At 39.3% G+C, this 20,430-nt stretch overlaps 1 protein-coding gene across 2 annotated transcripts in view; it reads left to right on the top strand.

The window, feature by feature from the left end:
• The window catches only part of plxnb1b (plexin b1b), a 261,375-nt gene extending 241,270 nt beyond the window's left edge, over positions 1–20,105 (top strand). For both annotated transcript variants that reach the window (XM_030133734.1, XM_030133733.1), the window contains exons 27-40: positions 1,215–1,432; positions 2,740–2,918; positions 4,266–4,332; positions 6,666–6,812; positions 6,929–7,094; positions 9,389–9,492; positions 9,580–9,664; positions 11,305–11,471; positions 13,003–13,163; positions 13,245–13,392; positions 15,680–15,744; positions 15,824–15,899; positions 15,984–16,058; positions 19,294–20,105. In XM_030133734.1, coding sequence (XP_029989594.1) covers positions 1,215–1,432; positions 2,740–2,918; positions 4,266–4,332; positions 6,666–6,812; positions 6,929–7,094; positions 9,389–9,492; positions 9,580–9,664; positions 11,305–11,471; positions 13,003–13,163; positions 13,245–13,392; positions 15,680–15,744; positions 15,824–15,899; positions 15,984–16,058; positions 19,294–19,398 — 1,763 coding nt within the window. In that variant the 3' untranslated portion in view covers positions 19,399–20,105. The remainder of the gene's footprint in view (positions 1–1,214; positions 1,433–2,739; positions 2,919–4,265; positions 4,333–6,665; positions 6,813–6,928; positions 7,095–9,388; positions 9,493–9,579; positions 9,665–11,304; positions 11,472–13,002; positions 13,164–13,244; positions 13,393–15,679; positions 15,745–15,823; positions 15,900–15,983; positions 16,059–19,293) is intronic.
• Positions 20,106–20,430: the final 325 nt, after the last annotated feature.

Raw genomic sequence — 20,430 nt, 5'->3', positions numbered from 1 at the left:
ATCCACTCTGTTCCATCCCAGCTCCTGCTCCAAACGGTCCTCACCTCTGACACAGCACATGAACACCAGTCACTTTAATTTCAGTCCAGAGTCAATATTTACCAGCGCTCACCTGCCCGCACAGTTCCCAGCATGCACTTTGAATATAATTACAACCGTTCAGGCTTTGATTTATATGAGGTGTGAACTTCAGACAAGACCCCCCCACCCCATCCCACCTCCACCCCCCTCCAAACCCCTCCGTCTGGTAACATGATGGGGATATTTTACAGTGGGACTCTCTGGATATTTGTATGATTCTATTTTTGTCTATTTTCCTGTATCTTCATCGTGATAAATCAAACATACAGGGTGGGGAAGCAAAACTTACAATGAACATTTAGTTGTTTTTTCTCAGCAGGCACTACATCAATTGTTTTGAAACCAAACATATATTGATGTCATAATCATACCTAACACTATTATCCATACCTTTTCAGAAACTTTTGCCCATATGAGTAATCAGGAAAGCAAACGTCAAAGAGTGTGTGATTTGCTGAATGCACTCGTCACACCAAAGGAGATTTCAAAAATAGTTGGAGTGTCCATAAAGAGTGTTTATAATGTAAAGAAGAGAATGACTATGAGCAAAGCTATTACGAGAAAGTCTGGAAGTGGAGAAAGCAACAAAAAACGTACCAAAGCTTTTATTAAAGCTCTCAAATCCAAAATCCTAAAGGATCCAACCAAATCCATGAGAAAAATGGCAACTGAACTTGAGGTAGACAACAAGACCGTTAGAAATGCAGTAAAATATGATTTGAAGATTTAAATTCTCATGACTTTCAATAAACTAATTGGTCATACACTGTCTTTCAATCCCTGCCTCAAAATATTGTAAATTTTGCTTCCCCACCCTGTAAACCAAGTTATTCCTCATATATGATTCATTCATGTTGGTGAACAAGGTTATTATCATTAAGGAAAACTAACAAAATGACAAAAGCTAGAATTGAAAAACATTTTCGTTAACTGAAATAAATAAAAACTATAATTAAAAGAAAAAAAGGATAACTAAAAGAAACTGTATTGTGTGCTTACAAAACTAACTAAAACGTATAAAAATTATGGAAAAAATTCCCTTCGTTTTCGTCTTTGTCAACGTCGGATTGATATGAAACAATTAAGAACAGCTGCATTAACTGACTTGGTGTTGACCTTTGACCCCTCCTCAGACCTAATGACAGAGATGATGGACATGTCCAGTGACCTGGTGGGCTCGGGCATCCCTTTCCTCGACTACCGCATGTACGCCGAGCGCATTTTCTTCCCCGGCCACCGGGAGTCTCCGCTGAGGCGAGACCTGGACGTCCAGGAGTGTCGGAGGCAGACGGTGGAGCAGGGCCTGGTGCAGCTGTCCAACCTGCTCAACAGCAAACTCTTCCTCACCAAGGTACTCAGCAGTATCATCATCATCATCATCAATAGGGCACTACATTTGAACATGTCTGCGTTGTACGAGAATAATCAGAAAATACTAATTTTTAAGGTGGTTTTATTGGTTTCTGTTCAGATTTCACCAGAACTTTTCCCACAACCCAACCCAAAGGTTAAAGGTGGACATTTGGGTCTTTAAAGGTTAAAGGTGGACATTTGGGTCTTTAAGGGCTAAAGGTGGACGTTTGGGTCTTTAAGGGTTAAAGGTGGACATTTGGGTCTTTAAAGGTTAAAGGTGGACGTTTGGGTCTTTAAGGGTTAAAGGTGGACGTTTGGGTCTTTAAGGGTTAAAGGTGGACATTTGGGTCTTTAAGGGTTAAAGGTGGACGTTTGGGTCTTTAAGGGTTAAAGGTGGACGTTTGGGTCTTTAAAGGTTAAAGGTGGACGTTTGGGTCTTTAAGGGTTAAAGGTGGACGTTTGGGTCTTTAATGGGTTAAAGGTGGACGTTTGGGTCTTTAAGGGTTAAAGTTGGACGTTTGGGTCTTTAAGGGTTAAAGGTGGACGTTTGGGTCTTTAAGGGTTAAAGGTGGACGTTTGGGTCTTTAAGGGTTAAAGGTGGACGTTTGGGTCTTTAAGGGTTAAAGGTGGACGTTTGGGTCTTTAATGGGTTAAAGGTGGACATTTGGGTCTTTAAGGGTTAAAGTTGGACGTTTGGGTCTTTAAGGGTTAAAGGTGGACGTTTGGGTCTTTAAAGGTTAAAGGTGGACGTTTGGGTCTTTAAAGGTTAAAGGTGGACGTTTGGGTCTTTAAAGGTTAAAGGTGGACGTTTGGGTCTTTAAGGGTTAAAGGTGGACGTTCGGGTCTTTAATGGGTTAAAGGTGGACGTTTGGGTCTTTAAGGGTTAAAGTTGGACGTTTGGGTCTTTAAGGGTTAAAGGTGGACGTTTGGGTCTTTAAAGGTTAAAGGTGGAAGTTTGGGTCTTTAATGGGTTAAAGGTGGACGTTCGGGTCTTTAATGGGTGTGTACTCCATCACAAGCATCTGTTTGTTTACATAACAAACCCAAACCATTACTTGGACCTTTTCAGAATTCCACGCAGCCGCAAGAAGCTATGAAGCCATTTCCGTGTTTGTTGCTGCTGCATCCATACTGCAGCTGTGTGGAATTGCGAAAAAATCCGAGCCACAGTTTAGTTTCGGTTTCAGTTTGGTATGTAAACAAAGGGACTAGTTGCGATGGAGAACACTTGGAAGGAGGAGTGGTTAAGGTTCGTGTCTTTCGTGTTTTATTTTTCCTTGAATCTCTGTGTCCTCCTCCCTTCAGTTCATTCATACTCTGGAGAGTCAGCGGACCTTCTCCCCCAGGGACCGGGCCTACGTGGCGTCTCTGCTGACGGTGGCGCTCCACGGAAAACTGGAGTATTTCACCGACATCCTCAAAACGCTGCTGAACGACCTGGTGGAGCAGTATGTGGCGAAGAACCCGAAACTGATGCTCCGAAGGTAAGAAGAGCAGGAACAGGGTCCATGGAGTTGGATTTAATTTTACTAAGGATGCAGATTAACTGTCGGCACCGATAATGAAAAAAAAAAGTCATCCTACTATAATGGACTTTCTGTGTCTGGCGCATCTTTGTCCGACGCATGTCCCGTTGTCCAACGCGTGTCCCGATATTGCAGCACGGGAGGGCGTACGGGTGCAATGCCACTGTTGCACCACAGGAGGGCGCTATCGTACAATGGCACGACGGGTACAATGCTGCTAGTCCAGATAATTAAAGTTTTCACTGATAAATTCAGCCCATAATACTAAATCTAATGTCGCGTTTCCACTACGTGGAACCGGCTCGACTCGACTCGGGTACCAGGTCCTGTTCCTGGCGACCGTTTCCATTACAGGATACTACCCACTTTACAGTACCTGGACGTCATAGCAATGCGGCACATTACTTCCGTGTCATCTGCTCAGAGTTGCTGATAAACTCTCTCATTGCGTGTTGTCTCATTGAGCTCACGCTGAATTTTTACGTCTGAACCTCCTGGACTGACCATGGTGTAGTTTTACAGACTGTCATCATGTGGATTAACCTACCGTTATATTTACTGTAAACTTCTGCATCTGTTTTTTGTAAAACGGCGGGTCACAGAGACGACTTTCTGGCCAATCAGTGGTCTGCAGTGTTTACACGTCATGTTTTAGTATCTGGTCCCCAGTCCTGGAACCTCGGCAGAAGTGATACCAAAAAACTAGTACCGGGTACCAGATTCCAGGTTCTTTTTCATAATGGAAATGCAAAAAGGTCGAGCTGAGTCAAGTCAAGCTGATACCACATAGTGGAAATGCAGCCTAAATTGCTTGGATTTGGTGCATTTCAGCAGTACACAGTGTACATTGTTGAAGAAGAAGAAGAAGCTAAGTGGGCATGGACATCTTTAGCCACGCCTACTTTCACCTCTGCTAAAATCCCGCCTCCAGTTTACTGGCTGTTGTCCTCTCCATAGGTACACATTACAGAGAAAAAGCTGAACGGAGCTGAATGTGTGAAAACAGCGGTCGATCATCAGTAAATTGTGTCTGTGACATAAACAGAAGTGAAAACCCTTGGTCTACTGTCCATTTGAAAGCGACAGAGGCTTTAGGTTCTGGAGAAGCCTTTATTGGACTATTAACAGTTTAACACTAACTGGAAACAAGACGAAAACAACTGGAACTATGGGAAATATTGGGGTTTGGTATCAGTTACCGGAAGCGGGAAGTTATCGGTTATCAGTATCAGTTTTAAAAAGCACTTCTGGTGCGTCCCTAAATGTTAGATATTGGAATCTAAGGCTGTTTTCTTCTGTTTGCAGGACAGAGACGGTGGTGGAGAAGCTGCTCACCAACTGGATGTCCATCTGCCTCTACGCCTTCCTCAGGGTTCGTTCACCTCTACTTCTTTAATTTTTTTTATTTTCTTCAATTTTGTTCAATTTGTGGCTTATTTTGTTCGTGTTACTAATTGTTTTGTTTATTTATTTTTCATTTTTGTTCATTTTATTTGTCACTTTGGCTGTTTTTGTTACTTATTTTATCCTTTTTTATTTTAGTAATTTTTTTTTCTTCTTTTGGTCTACAAAGTTTATTATTTTATAGGTTGTTTTTTTTTTTTTTTATTCTTACTCATTTTTGTTCATTTCATCCCCTGTCATTGATCCAACTCCATGGGTTTTACTGATGAGTCAATGTTGTAGAAGATGACAGTGTTTCCACGGTAACTACAGAGCCTCTGAACATTCAAATGGGTCTTATCTGATGACCATGAAAAGATGAAGAACTGTATTTTACACCAATTATTTACATATCTTGATAGCATTAATGCTTGACCATTTATTAAACAGTTTAGATCAGTAGATACTTTTAGTCACTGGTGGTTGTTTTGGTTTTTAAGGGTTAACGACTGACTTATACTTAGTGGTCGCCATGGACACTATGTGAAAGTGTGTACATAAAAATAAAACAGATAATGTAGATGAGTCATATGTATATTTAGTCCGTCGTAGGGTCACCGTGCTGCTTTAAATTAGAACCAGCAGGCCAGTGTGTAGTCCAGAGGTCACATACTGACCTCTGCTGAGTGGCAAGGGAAACTTTGATCAGAACCGTTCCCATGCAGACGGAGGCTCATCGGAAAAAGCCCGTCAGCGTACACAGCCAGAGTACACAGCCCCGAGCCTTCAGTTAGACCCATGAAACCATCGTTCATGAACAAACTGAGCTCTGTGCTGGAGAATAACCATCAGCCTGAACACTTTCAGCCACCGTGGCACTCCTATGGAGTTAGACTGGTGTCAAAATATTCATGTGTATAAGACAGATCTGTGTGCATATTAGTTTATAATTGTGCAAAAGTAAATGTGTGTAAACTATTGAATGAGTTCAGTTGTACATTAAATATATTGTGTGTATTTTATCAGAATACGGATTGTAGAAAAACTAGCGGTTAGTTGATTTCCGTTTTGAAATAGAAGAATTCAAATTGAATTTCAAGGCGTTTTTTTCTTTTTCAGTGTCAAAACAGATAAACTAAATTCAAAAAAAGGATTGGTTTTCATTTTCTTTTCCTAATAACAAAAAAGCACTGCAAAAATCTAACTCTTACCAAGTGTATTTTTCTCATTTCTAGTCCAAATATTTTATCCCACTTAAAATAAGACAGAATCACCTACAGAGGAACTTTTCAGTGAGATACAAGAAATGATTAATTGACAATAGATCTGGAAAATCTGATTTCAAGAAATCTGACCAAGATAAATTTCACTTGTTCCATTGGCAGATTTTGTTTATTTTGTTTTATTCAAGATTTTTTTTTTTTTTTTTTTTTTTTTTTTTTTTTTTTGCACAATTGAAGATAGGTTTTTGCTTATCTCAAGATTTATTTATTTTTTGGCTTAATTCAAGATTCTATTTTGTTTTTGGGTTTTTTTTGCTTATTTCAAGATTTTTTTCTTTTTTGCTTGAATTAAGCAACAAAAAATCTTGAATATTTGGACTAGAAATGAGAAAAATACACTTGGTAAATTTTTGATTTTTGCAATGAGAAAGTTTCAACCTGACAGAAAAGGAAAAAATGGACCAAAAACACCTGTTTTTTTTTCATTTTCTGACACCGGATATTGTCATTTTCAAGAGCGCTAATGCCTTCGAGGTCACAAAGATTCTGATGAATGATGGGTATGTACGAAATCTGGAGTTCATAAGCATTCATGGAGGGAACATGTCTATGATGTCCAGATTTCGTGCAAACCCATCGTTCGTAAGAATCTTTGTGACCTCGATGGCATTAGCGCTATTTCCTTGAAAATGACAACATCTGGTCTGAGAAAATTTTTTTTTAAAAAAAGGCGTTTTTGGTCCATTTTTCCATTTTTGTCTGGTTATTAGAAAGAGAAAATGAAAATCAACCACTTTTTTGAATTTGGTTATCTGTTTTGACACTGAAAAAGAAAAACACCTCAAAATTAAATTTTAATTCTTTTTTTTTTTTTTTTTTTTTTAAATTAACCACTAGTTTTTCTTTTGTTTCTGAAAATAAAATCCAATTACCAACAGATACACTGACCCTCACCCCATACACTCCATTCATGTGAGTTTCAGTCTATCAAACACTAATGTGTGTGTGTGTGTGTGTGTGTGTGTGTGTGTGTGTGCGCGTGTGTGTGTGTGTGCGCGTGTGTGTGTGTGTGTGCGCGTGTGTGTGTGTGTATGTGTAGGACTCAGCGGGGGAGTCTCTCTACATGTTATTCAGAGCCATAAAGCATCAGGTGGATAAAGGGCCGGTGGACGCTGTGACGGGGAAGGCCAAGTACACGCTCAATGACAACCGGCTGCTGCGAGAGGACGTGGAGTACAAGACCCTGGTGAGGACGCCCCCCACCCCCCAGCCTCATTTCCATCTGATCACAGATGCACAGACGCCTCCGTCACCTTCAGGAGGTGGTGTTTTCATGGCCGCTCCTCTCGTCTCTTTCCGCAGACTCTGAACGTGCTGGTCCAGGGCGGGGGCATGAATGAGACCCAGCCCCTCCCCTCCAAAGTCCTGGACTGTGACACCATCACCCAGGTCAAGGAGAAGCTGCTGGACCAGGTCTACAAGGGCACCTCCTTCTCCCACAGGCCTCATGCCGACTCCCTGGACCTGGGTGAGAATCCAAACAGCCCACAGAAATGTTTTACACCGGGGAGTTTTTCTGTGTTTCAATAAGTGGAGCAGTGCTGCCCCCTAGAGCCAGAAAAAGACCAGTACAGGAAAACTGATGAATGGGTCCGATCAAACCAAAGGGAACATCAGGGTCATGAATTAACCCTGTAAAGCCTGAACCATTCAATCATTGACAGAAAATTCCAGTTCTTTGAAACTAGAGCCTTTATTGGTCCTTCTGAACAACCAAAACAATTTTTTCAAATATCAATTTCCATGTATGAGTTTAAATTTTGTATCATATTTGATCCATCAGGTCTCACTGCTCAAATATTATTATTATTGAACAAACAAAAACATAATATAACACAAACGTGTCTAACAAATTGGTAATTCCTCTTCTAAATTGCCAAAGTTCTTCCTCATTAACCCTTAGGGCTCCATGGTCACGGCTCCTTGACTGAATCACATGACATTTTCAACACGTCACGGCGTCAGAAGCAAGGTTATTATCGTTAATGAAAACTAACGAAATGACGAAAACTAGAATTGAAAAAACATTTTCATCAACTGAAATAAATAAAAACTATAATTAAAAGAAAAAACTAGTACTAACTGAAACTGCATTGTGTGTTTACAAAACTAACTAAAACGTATAAAAAAATTGATAAAATTCCCTTCGTTTTCGTCTTTGTCAATGTCGGATTGATATGAAATCAATTTATTTAGCTTGAGGAATTTTAGCTGGCGGCATCATACGGCACGTCATGGTCCGTCACTTCTCGACACTTGTCGTTTAGGGTCGTCTTCTGGTCCCCACTCTACCTGGAAACATGGAGACTAAAGTTAGGAGAAAGCAGCAGAGTCCTGTCTGGGATTTATGTGAATACGACAGGGAGGAAGATAAAAGATATAAAAAAACTAAAATTAAACTAAAGCTAAGCATTTAGAAAAAACACAAACTAATAAAAACTAGCAAACCTCCTATAAAAGCTAATTAAAACTAACCGAATTAGAGAAAAAAAGTCAAAACTAAATAAAACTAAACTATAATGAAAAATCCAAATCTATTGTAACCTTGGTCAGAAGTCGGTCCCGTAGACCACTGGGGACAACTGCATTCAAAACTGCAGACTTGAACCACTCTCCCCCTTTTTATTTGATGTTGATAGAGCAAATACAACCGGAGATATGACGGTTTGAAACCGGAGCAAACAAACGTGAATAAAAGTGTGAAAATGAGGTGGGGGGGGGGGGGGTTGTTAGATTTCTGACCATATCTTCATCATTTTTTTGTCCTTTTCAAAATGGATAAAACTGGACAAATCTGCAGATTCTAATCCACAGACTGCATTAGCATTACAGGTACCCCCACCTGAACCAGATCTGGATACCGAGAGAACCGGGGGGGTAGAGAAAACTGGAGAAAACGCCTAAAGATCTGCATTTATGTTAAATATTTGAGTATAGTTTTAATCTATTACAGTTTCACTATTTGGAACCAATATTCACTTTTAAAGTCTTTGAAAAGGTTTGTTAAGCATCTTTGTGTTATATGTGCAATAAATTAGATTCATTTTTCAAATCGGATTTTATATTTTTTGTGTGTTTTTTGTCCTTTTGTGTTGATATAGTCTGTTAAAATGAAGAAATAATAGACAGATGAGATAGATGAAGTTGTGCTGAAAAAAAAGATACCCAACATGGGTATAGTAAACATTTCTATCTATAGTATATAAAGGCAAAATCAAAAGTACAAAATGGCAGAAATAGGCTCAGACCCCTAAGGGTTAATGACAGTCTTGTAGTGTCACTGGAAAGGCCTGTGGTGAATGAACTCCTCCCCCTGGTGGATTATCTGTGTATTGCATGTATCTAATTGTATACATCAGGTATTTTGAGTCAAAAAATTGTTTTGTTTGTTTTTAATTGTACAGCTTTTTATGTTTTTAATCTATTCTTGTATTTTATTCTTTCAGGTTTTATCTATTCTTCTGTATTTTTATTTATTTATTTATTTATTTTTAATCTATGCTAGTATTTTACTCTGTTATTTTGGTTTTTATTTATTTTTCTGTACAGCACTTTGGTCCACTGTGGTTGTTTTAAAGTGCTGTATAAATAAAGTTGGATTGGATTGTAAAAAATATTACACTGATCATGTAGAGGGCTTCAAAACTCATGGATCAAATATGACACGTTTGGCGTTAAAGGGTTAAAGTTTTCATGGTCGTTTTGTGCTGATGTCGTGGTCGTTGTGTGTTGACGTTGTGGTCGTTGTGTGTGTGTTTACAGAGTGGCGGTCTGGCGTGGCCGGTCACCTCATCCTGTCCGACGAGGACCTGACGTCCGTGGTTCAGGGAAACTGGAAACGCCTCAACACGCTGCAGCACTATAAGGTCAGTCAGTCAGTGGGCTTGTCCGTCAGCCAATAGGAGCGCAGTTTGTCGTCTGTCACTCACCGTGTGTTCGCTGTGTGTCCTCAGGTCCCAGACGGCGCTACCGTGGCCCTGGTCCCCCGCCACACCAAACACATCCACCACGATAACCACGACTATGTGGCAGGAGAGAGTGAGTCCATGCACATACACATGAGTGTGTGTTCACAGACGTGAGCCCAGAGCAGCCGAAAACACACACACACACACACACTTGTTCTGTGGTCAGAACCAGTGAGATGAAAACACAAAACACACAAAACTGGACTGAATGAGGTTCAGAAAAATGCGCTTTTAATGGATTCAGTTTGGGTTTTAGTTTTGTTTTTTTTAAGCAATTGACTAATTTTAGTTGAATTGAAATTTTGTTTAACCCTTTCATGCATAGTGGTCACTACAGTGGACAGTTACTCTACAGCTTTACTCTTGTATATTCATGGGTTTTGTCATTTTAGTTCCATATCAGCCAACACAGTGGACACCTATGCATCATCTCATAAACTGCAATTCATATCATTATTGTAACTTTGCTGTTCGTGATTGGTTCTTGAGTGGAAATCAATTGTTAATATTTATTTTTTTGCATATTATCTCCATGAAGTGAGTAATAACTAGTATTAGAATATGTTAAAATGTGAGAAAACATCCGATTAGCTGCATTAAACATGGTTTCATTTCACTGTTTTCATATCACTTTATGATATTGGGTTTTAAATACATGTTTCTTTGCTTCAAGATAAAATTCATGGTGTAGCTGAGTGGACATTTTTGTAACTCCATGAAAAACAGGTTGATTTAAAAAAAAAAAAAAAAAAAAAATTCAATCACATTGTTTTTTTTTTTTTCATGCCTAAAGAGGAATAAAAACACTCAGGAAAAAAAAAATCTTGATGAAGGTTCTCATAATTCATGCATGAAAGGGTTAATTTAGTTATAAGGAAAATCCTTATTTTAGAATAGAATAGAATAGAATAGAATAGAATAGAATAGAATAGAATAGAATAAGTATCTATAGGGCAAAGCAATATGAACAAAAAAATTAAACCGTGATTGTTTTTACTGATTGATTGATATATATTTTTTCCATCCACATGACCTGTAGACAAACCATGACTGACTTGTTTTTCTTTACTAATACTATTTGACAAATGTGATTAAAAAACATTGAAATGAACATATTACAACACAATGGTTGCACTGTGAATTTTTGTTCAGCAAGAAAGTTCTATAGACAAATAATCTCCATTTTTAAGCATTTTTCATGATTTTCAAAAACAAAAAATATGATTAGTTGCAATATTTTAATATATTGCCCTTTCTTAAATGCATGTCAAATCAGATTTACGTCTGTACTGTATATGAAAGGTTTCATTTTGTTTGATCTTGAATCATTTTTTTTTTGATAAAATGCAGCTGATTTTACCTACAAATTTTTTTGTAGTTTACTGTAGTATTTTAGTTTTCAGGATTTTAAGACATTTTTTTTTATTTCACAAACTGTATTTTACCGCTACATTTATTTAGATTCTATTAACAGTAATAGTAACTGGAATAAAATCCCTTCTTCACCCCCCCCCCCCCCCCCCCCCCCCCCCAGGGTGTGAAAAAGCAGAGACATAAAACTCCTCAGTTACTCAACTTATTTTATGTCTTATTTTTTTGTCGAATTTGAGTCTTGAGAGGAGATTCTTTAGTGAAGCACAGATCGGTGGTCCTCGTATCTGAGCTTCACTCGTCACTGATCTGTGTATTAAATAAATCTGTCCCGTGCAGAGACTCCGATGCTGGAGGACGCCGACGAGGGCGGAGTCAGGCTGTGGCATCTGGTGAAGGCCAGCGAAGAGCCTGAACTTCCCAAACACCGACGAGGAAGTCTGAGGGAGAGAGAGAGGGCCAAAGCCATCCCTGAGATCTACCTGACCCGACTACTGTCCATGAAGGTAACACACACACACACACAAATATATATACACACACATATAGAGACACACACAGACACTCGCTTAGACACATATGCCTGTTTGACTCCTCCTCCTCCTCTGTATGTTTGACTCCTCCTCTTTCTCTGTGTATTTGACTCCTCCTCTTCCTCTGTTTGACTCCTCCTCGTCCTGTGTGTTTTCCTCTTCCTCTGTATGTTTGACTCCTCCTCCTCCTCTTTAACTCCTCCTCTTCCTGTGTTTGAATCCTCCTTGTCCTCTGTGTTTGACTCCTTCTCTTCCTCTGTTTTACTCCTCCTCTTCCTCTGTGTGTTTCACTCCTCCTCTACCTCTGTTTGACTCCTCCTTTTCCTGTCTTTGACTCCTCCTCTTCTGCTGTTTGACTCCTCCTCTTCCTCTGTGTTTGATTCCTCCTCTTCCTCTGTTTGACTCCTCCTCTTCCTATTTAACTCCTCCTCTTCCTGTGTTTGACTCCTCCTCTTCCTCTTTGAATCCTCCTCTTCCTCTGTGTTTGACTCCTCCTCTTCCTTTGTTTGACTCCTCCTCTTCCTTTGTTTGACACCTCCTCTTCTTGTTTGACGACTCCTCTTCCTCTGTGTTTGATTCCTCCTCTTCCTCTGTTTGACTCCTCCTCCGCCTGTGTGTTTTCCTATTCCTCTGTATGTTTGACTCCTCCTCTTCCTTTGTTTGACTCCTCCTCTTCCTTTGTTTGACACCTCCTCTTCTTGTTTGACTCCTCCTCTTCCTCTGTGTTTGATTCCTCCTCTTCCTCTGTTTGACTCCTCCTCCGCCTGTGTGTTTTCCTATTCCTCTGTATGTTTGACTCCTCCTCTTCCTTTGTTTGACTCCTCCTCTTCCTTTGTTTGACACCTCCTCTTCCTGTTTGACTCCTCCTCTTCCTCCGTTTGACTCCTCCTCTTCCTCTGTGTTTGATTCCTCCTCTTCCTCTGTTTGACTCCTCCTCTTCCTGTGTGTTTTCCTCTTCCTGTGTATGTTAGTCTCCTCCGCTTCCTCTGTAACTCCTCCTCTTCCTGTGTTTGACTCCTCCTCTTCCTCTTTGACCCCTCCTCTTCCTGTGTTTGAATCCTCCTCTTCCTCTGTGTTTGACTCCTCCTCTTCCTGTGTTTGAAACCTCCTCTTCCTCTGTGTTTGACTCCTCCTCTTCCTTTGTTTGACTCCTCCTCTTCCTGTTTGCCTCCTCCTCTTCCTGTGTGTTTTCTTCTTCCTGTGTATGTTAGACTCCTCTTCCTCTGTGTTTGTCTTCTCCTCTTCCTCTTTAACTCCTCCTCTTCCTGTGTTTGTTTCCTCCTTTTCCTCCCTGTGTTTGACTCCTCCTCTTCCTGTCTTTAACTCCTCCTCTTCCTCTGTTTGACTCCTCCTCTTCCTGTCTTTGACTCCTCCTCTTCCTCCGTTTGACTCCTCCTCTTCCTCTGTTTGACTCCTCCTCTTCCTCCGTTTGACTCCTCCTCTTCCTGTCTTTGACTCCTCCTCTTCCTCCGTTTGACTCCTCCTCTTCCTGTGTGTTTTCCAGGGTACGTTGCAGAAGTTTGTAGATGACCTGTTCACAGTCATCCTCAGCACCAGTCGTCCGGTTCCTCTGGCCGTCAAATACTTCTTCGACCTGCTGGACGACCAGGCGGGACAGCACGGCATCTCGGACCCAGAGACCATCCACATCTGGAAGACCAACAGGTACTGACCACACAGACCAACAGAACCCACCCTTACAGAGCTGAGGTGCAGCTGTGTTCTAACTGGTCCTCTGTCGTCCAGTCTGCCTCTGCGCTTCTGGATCAACATCGTGAAAAACCCTCAGTTCATCTTCGACGTCCAGGCCTCGGACCACGTGGACGCTGTGCTCTCTGTCATCGCCCAGACCTTCATGGACTCCTGCACTATCGCTGAGCACAAACTGGGACGGGTGAGGCCTGGGGGGGACTGGGGGGTGGGGAGTCTGCAGGTCCATAAAACTATAAAATGATCTGAATAATGACCTACAGGGTGTCTGCAGATCCTTAAAAAACACACATTTAATTGGTCTAATTTAAGGCTTTATTTATCCTTAAAACTAATAATTAATCTTTAAATCTGGAACTCAACAGTGATTACCCATCATGCCTTTGGGGGCAGGGTTATGATCTGGGGTTGATTCAGACTGGTTCAGGTTCACAGTGTTATGTGTCCAAAAATTAATGGAAATAAATGTTAAATGTTATATAAATGAGGCCACAGTGAATGTGTGTCATTAAAGCAAGAGGTGGTTCATTTGTATTAGAAATACTAGTAAGAAATAATATAAGTAATAATAATAATAATACTATGAAGAAGTATAAGAAGAATAATAGAAATGAGAATAAAAGTAATAACACTGGGTTACAAAAAATGTTTTTTGCAAGTTGTCTAGGTTTTTTCAACTGAATTAGGACCATTTTGCACCGCTAAATCCAAAAATGACATCTGTCTTTCTCAATCAGGTCAGGTTTTTTTGCTAATTTGATTTTGAAAAATTTGATCTTCTCACAAAATTGATTACATTTGTGTGACTTTATCAGTTGATTTTTTATATAGTTCTCACCCAAAATAGGTTTCAAGAGAAAAAAAATCATTTTCTAACAGGATTCCTGTTAGGTACAATGGTGTATTCACCGCAGATGTAGCAGAATACGTCAGGCTTATTTTTGCAAGATCTTCTAGTCGAAGCCATTTCATTCACCTGTAATATAAAAAAAAAACATTAATCATAAATTGGCAAAAGTAAAATCTTCAGAACTCGTTTATTGCAAGAAATATGAAAGAATTTTGTATCATATGATGTGAAAATGCCCATAAATGTAAGCAAAAATGTTAAAAAGCCAATACGTAGCATAGTTTAGAAAGTTGACCTGATTGAGCAAAATTAATGTGATTTTTGGATTCAGCACACCAAAATTATCCTAAATCAGCTCAAAAAACTTAAACAATAAATTCGCTGTTGACTAGTGTAATAGTTGTAACAAGTGATAGTACTCATAATAGTTGTAACAATGATTACTGTGATAATAATGATTACCAAAGGAATTAATATACAAAGGATGTGTATCTATACTTTAATTTACTTTTACTTTTATGATGTCAGTATTTACCCATATTATACTACATGGGAACTTTGGACACACTTATACTCTGTATAAAGTTCATACAAGCTGTGAGAAATAATGTTAGTGTGTCAAGGCCTTCTAGAATACAGCGGCGCCAACGAAGCCATGGACTTATCTACAACTTACATAAACACAAACGTGTAACAACTCTGAGGAAACCATAAAAACACCGGTCTCCAGATGGAAGCTGGTACTCAGATGGACTCAAACGCTGATACTCTGTTTACCCTGTCTGGCAAATAAATCCTCCCTCTTTGAGACGACCCTATGTCTCTCACTGTTTCTGTGAACAAACGAATACAAGGATTATTAGATGAAATTAGATTACAAAGGTGGTACAAAGTACCAGTGGTACAAGTACAAGTGATATAAGTAGTAATAGTAACTAGAGGACTGTCTCGTGGGGAACCCAGGTTCTAGATCCTCTGATCCAGTTCATTCCTTTCCTTTCTTTCCTTTCTTGCTAAATTCCTCGGCCATTTTCAGTTGAATAACCTCTCAGCTGACATGTCTGTGTCTGCACAGGAAATACAACACCATGGCAATGGGGCCCTATTGTTTATCCGTTGCTAGGTAACCCACTTCAGTGATGATTCTGTTCTATAAAGTAACATGATTATAAGGATACTTTATTCCGAAATGACTAGTATCTCCCAAAAGATTGGTCCCATTAACTTATCATTTTCAGTAGTCTGTTCATTGACCAAAAATACATAAGTATGTCAAACTACAGCAGTCAGCTTTGTGGGGTTTTTTTTGTTTTTTTTCACTTGAATTAAGCAAAAAAAAAAAAATCTTGAATAAAGCAAAAAAATCTGTCAGTGGAAGAAGTGAAAATTATTTTGGTCAGATTTGTTGAAATCAGATTTTCCAGATCTGTTGTCTATAAATCAGTTCTTATATCTCACTCAAAAGTTCCTCTTTAGGTGATTCTGTCTGATTTTAAGTGTGATGAAATATTTGGACTAGAAATGAGACAAATACACTTGGTCAGATTTAGATGGGGGTTTTTTCAGTGTAAAGCTCATGGTCTTGTCTGTCATGTGTGTTTTTTTTCTTTCCTTCTCTCAGGACTCTCCCATAAATAAGCTGCTGTACGCCAGAGACATCCCCCGTTACAAACAGATGGTGGAGAGGTGAGTTCACGACTCCGACACGGTTCATTTAATGTGGGTTTCTTTTCCTAACTGTTTTCCGTGCCATCGTTCTTCTCAGGTACTACGCTGACATCAGACAGACCATCTCCGCCAGCGACCAGGAGATGAACTCTGCTCTGGCTGAACTGTCCAGGGTCAGTGAACGCACCGTCCTGTTTCATCCACTGGACAGACGTACAGACTCAGCAGCTCAGATAAACATGTGCTTTGTGTTTCAGAACTACTCTGGAGAGCTGAACTACCTGGTGGCACTGCACGAGCTCTACAAGTACATCAACAAATACTACGACCAGGTGGGGACTCTTCATCAGCCTCCTTCTGTTATTGTTTAGATTGGGGGGGGTCAAAGTCATATGACCTGTGGGCCAAATCTGATCATCTGCAGTGGGCGGGACCTGCAAAATAAGAACATAATAATATATAAATGATGTCAACTCCAAACTCTCCTCTGCCTTTTACAGTGAAAAAAAGTCAAATTATATTATGAAAATGATCAAATCTAAAATCTAAAAATAACAAAGATACATCAGGGAGTTGTCTTAAATATGGAATTAGAGACTCGTTAATCCATTTTGGGAATGCAGTAAAATTTAAAGGATTTGGATGAATGTTGAAAACTGGTTGTCCAAAGTGTTGGTTGTGAAATTTAATTTGGGTTCATCACTTTGTGTATTTCATGATATTTTACAGGATACAGTGAAGTATCCACAAAGGTGGATTATATTTTTTTCAGCAATTGTATTGAAAAACTGATAGTTTAGCACTGGAAATCTACCTACGCACCTTCATTGTAAGAATGGAAATAAGAGTTGAGTTATTATTTGAACATAGAAAGGCAATAAAGAACAAATGAACCCAATTTTAAATAATGTAGAGAAAAGTGTTGCTATGTGGAGTTTGGATGTTCTCCCCGTGTCTGCGTGGGTTCTCTCTGAGTACTCTGGCTCCTCCCACCATCCAAACACATGCACTGATAGGTTAATGGGTTCATCTAAATCACCCATAGGTGTGAATGTGACAGTGATTGTCTCTAAATGTTCAGCCCTGAGATGAGCTGGTCACATGTCCAGGGTGAACCCCACCTTTAACCATAAGTAACTGGGATAGGCTCCGCCCCCATGACCCTAGTTAGGATAAAGTGGGTTCAGAAAATGAATGAATAAATGAATAATAATAATGAAAAAATTAGATAAAAAATTTAATAAATATAATAAAAAAATATTAAACTAAAAATGAATAAATAAAATGAATGAAATAAAAATTTAAAAATGAAATAATATTAGAGTTCTACTTTTGACTACTCAAATGTAGAACTCTAATATTGTTTTATTTTTATTTCATTTCATTTATTTTATTTATTATTATTTAATTTTTTCATATATATAAACATATATATATATATATATGTAGATATATGTAGATATATATATAATATTTAGTTAGTTACTTTTTTGTAAATTTATTTTATTAATAATAATAATAATAATACATTTTATTTATAGGCACCTTTCTTGGCACTCTAGGACACCGTACAGTAAAACAGGAGAGTTAAAAACAAACAATAAAGCAGAGTAAAAATAAAAGGCAGGTTAAAAATTTGGACAGTGCAATTGTGTTCACAAAGAGAAAGAGGTCCTAAACAGATGGGTTTTGAGTCTGGATTTGAAGAGAGGAAGTGAAGTGGTGTCTCTGAGATCCGGTGGCAAGGAGTTCCAGAGCTGGGGAGCAGAGCGGCTGAATGCTCTGCTCCCCATGGTGGTGAGACGGGCAGAGGGAACAGTGAGGTGGATGGAGGAGGAAGATCTGAGGGTACGAGAGGGAGTGGCAACATGAAGGAGATCAGACAGATATGGAGGGGCGAGGTTATGGATGGCCTTGAATGTCATTAGAAGGATTTTAAATTCAATCTGGAACTTAACCGGGAGCCAGTGAAGCTGTTGAAGGACAGGAGAGATGTGGTGAGTGGAGGGGGTCCTGGTGATGATGTGAGCAGCAGAGTTCTGAACCAACTGAAGTTTATGGAGGGATTTGTGTGGGAGACCAAAGAGGAGAGAGTTACAATAATCCAGACGAGAAGTGACAAGGCTGTGAACAAGGATAGCAGTGGTATGAGGGGTGAGGGAGGGGCGGAGGCGGTTAATATTACGTAGGTGGAAGTATGCAGACCGAGTGATGTTATTGATGTGGGATTGAAAAGATAGAGTACTGTCGAGGATGACACCCAGACTCTTAACCTGTGGGGAAGGGGAGACCGTGGAGTTGTCAATGGTGAGAGAAAAACTATAGAATATTTATGTACTTGTATTTATATTTTAGAATATAATATACAAAACAAACAAACAGAAATGGCCCCAGGTCCATTCAGTCATTAGCTCCGCCAAGGAGGTTATGTTTCCATCAGGGTTTGTTTGTTTGTTTGTTAGTTCGATAACTCAAAAAGTTATGGACAGATTTTGATGAAATTTTCAGGAAATGTTGATACTGGCACAAGAAACAAATGATTACATTTTGGTGGTGATCGGTGGGGGGGGGCTGATCTCCCTTGGCGGAGGTCTGCGCTCTCCGAGTGCTTTTGTAGTTTTCATATTATTTATTGTTGAATGAAAAAGTCCTATTTTTCCAGTATTTTTCACTCTTGTGTATGCGCACACTGTAGGTCATCGTTTCCATCAGAGGGATGTCATTAACAGTTTTTATGAAGCAGGGAGACTGAAGGAGGACCCTTTTTAAGCCAGTATTAGGTGATGGTTACCAGTACCCTGAAGTGATAAACGTCCCCCTGACACAGAACTTCATTGAACCCCATCTGTGAACCTGCAGTAAATAACAATAAATAACAGTGAATAACAGTGAATGACAATAAATAACAGTAAATAACAATGAATAACAGTAAATAACAGTACATAATAAATAACAATAAATAGCAGTAAATAACAGGATATAACAGGAAATAACAATAAATAACAGGAAATAACAATAAATAACAGGAAATAACAATAAATAACAGGAAATAAAAATAATTAAGAGGAAATAACAAATAACAGTAAATAAGAGGAAATAAGAATAAATAACAGTGAATAACAATAAGTAACAGGAAATAACAGTGAATAATAAATAGCAGGAAATAACAATAAATAACAGGAACTAACAATAAATAACAGTGAATAACAATAAATAACAGTAAATAAGAGGAAACAATAAAAAACAGAAAATAACAGGAAATAATAAATAACAGTAAGTAACAGTAAGTAACAGTAAACAATGATAAATAACAGTAAATAACAATAAATAACAGTAAATAACAGTAAATAATAATGAATAACAGTGAATAACAATAAATAACAGAAAACAATAGGAAATAACTATAAATAACAGGAAATGAAGGCGTTAAAATGAACTCAAATGACACTGAGTTAAATAAAAACAAACAGTAGATGGTGTCAGGGTTAGAGTTTTACGTTTCCTCATCACCTCCTCTTCCTCCTCACCTCCTCCTCTTCCTTATCACCTCCTCCTCTTCCTCCTCAGATCATCACGGCTCTGGAGGAGGACACCACAGCCCAGAAGATGCAGCTGGGATACCGACTGCAGCAGATCGCCGCCGCCGTGGAGAACAAAGTCACCGACTTGTGACAGAACTGATGAGACTAAAGAGACTCCTGTTTTTAAAAACGTCAGAGGTCGACCACAGGGAGCTCCATCGGACTGGATCTGGTTTTATTTTTTGGTTGTTTTTTTTTTTGTTTTCGTCTGTCTGTTGAGGATGTATCTGTGACCCTCCGAGGACCCTCTGAGGACGCGCATGACGTCGTTAATGTCACAAAGATGCATTTTTACGTCAGAAGTGAGACTGAAGACGAGCGCTGATGTGAACTGAGGGTGTGATGTCACTGTTTTCCTCCAGAGTGAGTTGGAAGCGGTACTTTTACTTTGAGGCCTCGTGTGCTTGTTGCTGCTGTACGGTCAGAAGTTATTTCCGTGTGTGTGTGTGTGTGTGTGTGTGTGTGTGTGTGTGTGTGTGTGTGTGTGTGTGTGTGTGTGTGTGTGTGTGTGTGTGTGTGTGTGTGTGTGTGTGTGTGTGTGTGTGTGTGTGTGTGTGGGGTGACTGTGATGACGTTTCGCTGTATTGCCCTCGTTGTCAATCTCCACCTTGAACGGTTCCATTTCTGGGTTCTGCTCCTACAGGAAGTATTCCACATGTTCCCGTCTGCAGTATTCCCACTCCTTCATCGTTTAAACCAGGGGTGTCAAACATGCGGCTCGGGGCCCAAATCCAGCCCACCAAAGGGTCCAGTCCGGCCCTTAGAATGATTGTGTGAAATACAAAAATTACACTAAGATATTAACAATCGTTTTAGTTCAGGTTCCACATTCAGACCAATTCAATCAGTAAAATACGACCATAATAACCGATAAATACTCACAAATCCACATTTTCGTTTTTGTAAATGTAAACACATTCATGTAATTTTACTGTATTTACACGAAAACGAACTATCATTTCACAAAAAACTTGAATAATCTGAACAAATATGAACAACCTGAACTGTCGTAAGTGTAATTGTATCAATATTCTACCTGTTATTAAATGTTTATATGTTTGTAGATCCACTGTGATCTGAACAGAAGAGGGTTATGGCCACTGGGAAAAACAATCCAATATGT

This window comes from Sphaeramia orbicularis, chromosome 5 (assembly GCF_902148855.1).
Source record: "Sphaeramia orbicularis chromosome 5, fSphaOr1.1, whole genome shotgun sequence".
Taxonomy (NCBI): domain Eukaryota; kingdom Metazoa; phylum Chordata; class Actinopteri; order Kurtiformes; family Apogonidae; genus Sphaeramia; species Sphaeramia orbicularis.
Note: the sequence above shows the minus strand (reverse complement) of the source record. Positions and strands in the feature narration are given on the sequence as shown.